We start from the raw sequence: 5,000 nt of genomic DNA on the forward strand, positions 1-5,000 counted from the left end.
TTATGTGTGTGTGTAGTGTGTGTATTAATATATATATATATATATATTATATATTATATTATTTTATATTAACATATATACATGTATAATGTATACTGTATACTGATACTGTATACTGTATACGTAATATATATATACATACTACATATAATATAAATAAATACATAAAACATATATATAAAAATAATTATATACATATTATATACTATAACATATACACACACATATATACATATATATAAATTGCTATAAAAAAAAAAAAAAAAAAAAAAAAAAAAAAAAATATATAATTAAATATTATATATATATATATATATATATATATATATTATATATATATATATATATATTTATTATATTATTATGTGTATGTATGTATGTATGTATGTGTATGTTGTATGTATTGTTGTATGTGTGTATGTATGATGTATGTATGTTGTGTGTGTGTGTGTGTGTGTGTGTGTGTGTGGTGTGTGTGTGTGATTATATACGCAATTTTCTAAAATCAGAACCAGAATATCCAAAAAAAAAAAAAAATCCCAACAACGTCAACCGACCCAACTTGGGGAGTCTAAGAATTCCAATTGGTTTTATTATTTTTCACTTTTTGGCAGCAAAGACACCCAACAAGTGCAGCTCCGTGACGCGAGCAGACGGCACCACAACCACTTCTCACCTTGAGCACTAACTGCAGCCCTGACACTCTGGCGGGGAGGGGAGCATTATACAACAGCCTCTTCTTTTTGGTGGATCCTTCTGATATCTGGTAGACGAGATCAACTTCTGACAGGCAGACATCGTGCACGCCAAGGTAGTGGCTCTGCAGACTTCTCTCGTGGAGTTCGGCTTCCTGGGGGAAAAAGAAAAGAAAAAAAAAATGCATATTTACATCGTTACATAAATCATATGACTTTTCATATTATTTTTACCTACCTCACAGCTACCTCCCCATACATATATTTATCAACACATATGTGGCTTCTTCCTGTCTGCTCTCAGCCCCTCATCTACCTCTGTCCCATTCTCTTCTTCCTTTTCAGTATTTTGTCAAGTCATAATAAACAACAGTTTTGTTTTTCATCTTTTGCACAATTCCCCTTTCCCCCCTCTTTCCTCCCTCCTGATCTTCACCTTTTCTTTCATCTCTTCCTTTCTCACCCTTTTTCACTTCCTCTCTTTATCTTTCACTTTCTCTCTCTCCAATCGCATGCACTAACATCTATTATACATACCTTGCTATCTACTGGCAGCGATGTTACAAATGAAACCTTAAAATTGGTAACAAACAATGTACCAGATATACCCGTCTTGTTTGTTTTCAGCGGTGCAAACTTCAAAACATTGTTTGCCTCTGCTATCTTGATTTCACCTGAAAAGAGTTTTAGACAAAGTTAGGTTTAAGCTTCCCATAACTCCTCTTAAAGTATTTCCTATGAAGTTGAGATTTTTAAAGTCCTCTAAAGCTATGTCACAGCATGTTCAAATCATAAGATATTCTATCAATCTACTTCATACCAAATTTAAATCATAATATATGAAACCACACCAATAACTTTTCAGCTATTTTGCAAACATAAAAATTTACATAAAACTTCCAAGAACATTATGCTTTCAACAGAAAATAACCAAGAGGCTATGTGTATTGAAACCTTTGCTGATTATTTATATTCCAATATACCATTCATCATACTCTTAAAATGGACTGTGAAGCTGAATCAATAGTAATATCAACTAACCATTAGTGTTCCTGTAACTTTAATCTTTTTATACAACTAATATTGTGAAACTAAATCAAGTTACTGAAGTCACCTTTAGAGCATTTGTACCAAGCTGCAGTAAACAAATAAATTACACAAATATACATTAAATCATCTTATGCCTATTTGCTTTCCTCAAAAAATAGTCATTAACATGCCTTACAGCCAAATGAGAGACTTACCTCAAAGCACAAAACCAATCAAAGATACTTAATTGATTAACCTCATTCAGTCTGCAATATTGATCTGAATGATAACTGATCAAAACATTCAAGTATCAATAATATATGTTGATCTAATTTTTTCTTTAACTAATTTCCTATTGGTATTTAAATGTTTTTCTCAGAATGATACACTGATAGAAACCCTCATGTAGCTTTAAAAGGTTCAATCTAACATATAAATGACTTTCACATTATTTCAAGACATATGAAGGTTGCATCACATTAAAATACATTAATTCTTATTTCATTTTTTATTGTCTGATATAATTTTTATACACACAAATACATTAGAATTATGTTTACATTTTCTTTTTACATTCAGTGCTATTCAACATATATGATGAAATATACAGAAATATTTACAAATGAACAAACCGCATAAAGTATTATTTACATCAAAGGTCCAATAATATGCAAACACATTACAATGTTAACTAATTAGTTTTAAATGCTTGTCTGAATTCCTGTACAGTCATACATTTCAATTTAAAGATATATACATACTCTATACATATCATTACTGTTATCATTATGATAATACATATAATATATACACATAGACATATAAAAGATTACTGTAATTTTATATACATACTTTTTAGAAATTCTCACCATACTATATGAAATTAAAATTCATAAAATTCCAAATACAATTGTTAATATATATGAACTGACAAGAACTATCATTTTGTTTTCAAGTTCATGGTAGAATTTCCTCTCTTTGTTACAGCACCATTACATGCAGACACAATGGACGTTTCACAAAATTCCAACACTTGTTATCCTCAAAAACTAGAGGAAACAATGATACTCTCTGAAATTCATTAGAATACTTCTTCCTGTAATGAAGATAGACCAACTGTACCTTTAAAAACACACATGGGTACTTCTTATAATAATATAGTGAAGAAGTAGCAATCAATTTTCCTATGTACACAAGACTTTAGAACTTCGGCACAATGTTGAAGTCCTCCATTGATATATGGATCACAACCTCTTGAACTGGACTGAGTTTGGGTGTATAGATTCCTTCATAGGTATCAAAAGACAAAGCTTTATCCAGGAAACTCTTGTAAACCACAGCCAGATACCACAAAAACAGCACAAAACATATTCCGCTTAAAATCATTCCGAAGTTTGAGCGACACGTCTGATCCGATATTTCCTTTTCTTCCGTTCCTTCGGTTCCACAGATGTTGCCAAGTGTGGAATGGCAGATGAAACTTGATGGCTGCATATCATTCTCGTGAACATTGTTGGAGGTTCCAGGAATAGAACTGTTTTCTCCAATGCGAACATAGGGAGGTGTGGAGCTATGCTTGTCTTCATTTGCAACACTGCTACGGTACGGAGATGAACGTGCTGACTGGGGAGCAGAAACTGCACGAGCAGGCCCATGGGAAGAATAAGACTGATGGGGTAATACAGCAGGCGTTGATAATCTCCGAGTATTTTGGCTGCTTCGGCTCTTCTCTGCTATTTTGGAATTCGGTTGAAATTCTGGGGGATACAGATATGACGAGAGATATATCGACGAACAAGCACTCTCATACCCAGCTTCATTACTTTCAGTACTGATCTGGGATGGGCTTGGGGAAGTGGCTGTATGACTTCCAGGTCTCAGGCATTCTTTATCAAGATAAAGTGTTAAATTCTGCGGCTGACTCTTTGAGGTTGTTAATGGGTCACCATGCACACTCACTGACTCTTTGTCATCAGGAAGAACTCCATTCTGTTTGTGAAGTGACGATGCATCAATCACCACTCCCGGCTGAATAGAACTCCTTCTACGCCTTTTTTCCTGCTTCTTCATAGGTCTCCTGTCTTGATCATATAAAGCACGGTGAGACGATTCTTGGTCAATATCTCCTAAGTCAAACATCACAGAACTTCTCCTTGAACCACCAGACTGGCTTGGGGAACGCTGCATGGCAAGAGAACGGTTGGTCTGCCTGCTCCTTGACTTTGAGTGATCACTCGATGAATCATTGCGCTGAGCATCAACAATGCTGTCTCTTCTTCGATGCCTGTGCTTCTTCACTCTATTCTCTAGATAGCTATCACTCGCAATATCAACTGACAACCCTCTCGCTATTGCCCTGTCCCTCTTTGACCTTTCTTTATCTTTTCTATCCAAACGGTGGTCAGTGATTTCTGGAGCAGCTGTAAGTAGTCCATTAGGAAGATTGCCTTCAGAACACCTCCTTTGGATAGGAGCCTTATAACCCAGTAACACTTCTGGATGAATCCTGTATGGAATTAAATCTACATTCTTACTCTCTTTCTTTAGGTCCCTGTGGATACTTGCAATACTATCATTCTGAGACTTTCTTGCAGCTTCTTGAGCTTTGGCAATGTGTTCTGCACCACTAGCACTGCTCTCACTGTCTTGTGTAACAGACATTTTTCTTGAAAACTAGTCTTTGTTTTCCTTGCTCTTTGTTTTTCAGTAATGCTATCAGAATAGTAATAACAATGTTTGTAGTCCTCAGATGCACAGACAGAGGAAATTCACCACTTGAGAGCTTGAAAACGTCGATATTCAATTATCATAAATATCACAAACATTATCACCGTTGCAACCATAGCCGACATTGTGTAGAGGCAGTACATAGCTCGTCATATCTAAATCTCAAGGCCCTCAGCTGTCACATCTAGCACCATTGCATTTTCAAAACAAAACATTCCAATCTTATTCTCCAGCAAAAAAACCCTTAAGCTTTTAAACCAAAAGCCTCAGGCCATGCAGCACTTCAGAGCCCGCATCAGATACAAGAGAGAGCCGTTGCTAGACTGCTGTGACCCTCCTGGGGAAGCCATAGGAGTCGAGACCAGCCTAGCACCCTATCCACTGTAAGTTCTCCCTTCACCAACTTACGAAAATACTAATAATAGCTTTCTCGGTCACTGCAACTTTGTGGGCTTCTGCTTATTAATTACTGTTATTGTCACATACAGTAATATGATTCATCCTTAGACAATTCTAATAATAATATTTATGTTACAAATGTATGTGTGT

At 35.2% G+C, this 5,000-nt stretch overlaps 1 protein-coding gene across 2 annotated transcripts in view; it reads right to left on the minus strand.

Annotated features, from left to right (window-relative positions):
* LOC119599432 (myotubularin-related protein 10-B-like) overlaps positions 1-5,000 on the minus strand; it is a 25,680-nt gene that overhangs the window by 13,079 nt on the left and 7,601 nt on the right. For both annotated transcript variants that reach the window (XM_037949203.1, XM_037949204.1), the window contains exons 3-4: positions 1,233-1,369; positions 677-850 (exon numbers count right to left, since the gene is read on the minus strand). In XM_037949203.1, coding sequence (XP_037805131.1) covers positions 677-850; positions 1,233-1,369 — 311 coding nt within the window. The remainder of the gene's footprint in view (positions 1-676; positions 851-1,232; positions 1,370-5,000) is intronic.

The sequence above is a fragment of the Penaeus monodon genome, chromosome 42 (genome assembly GCF_015228065.2).
Source record: "Penaeus monodon isolate SGIC_2016 chromosome 42, NSTDA_Pmon_1, whole genome shotgun sequence".
In the NCBI taxonomy this organism is placed as follows: Eukaryota; Metazoa; Arthropoda; class Malacostraca; order Decapoda; family Penaeidae; genus Penaeus; species Penaeus monodon.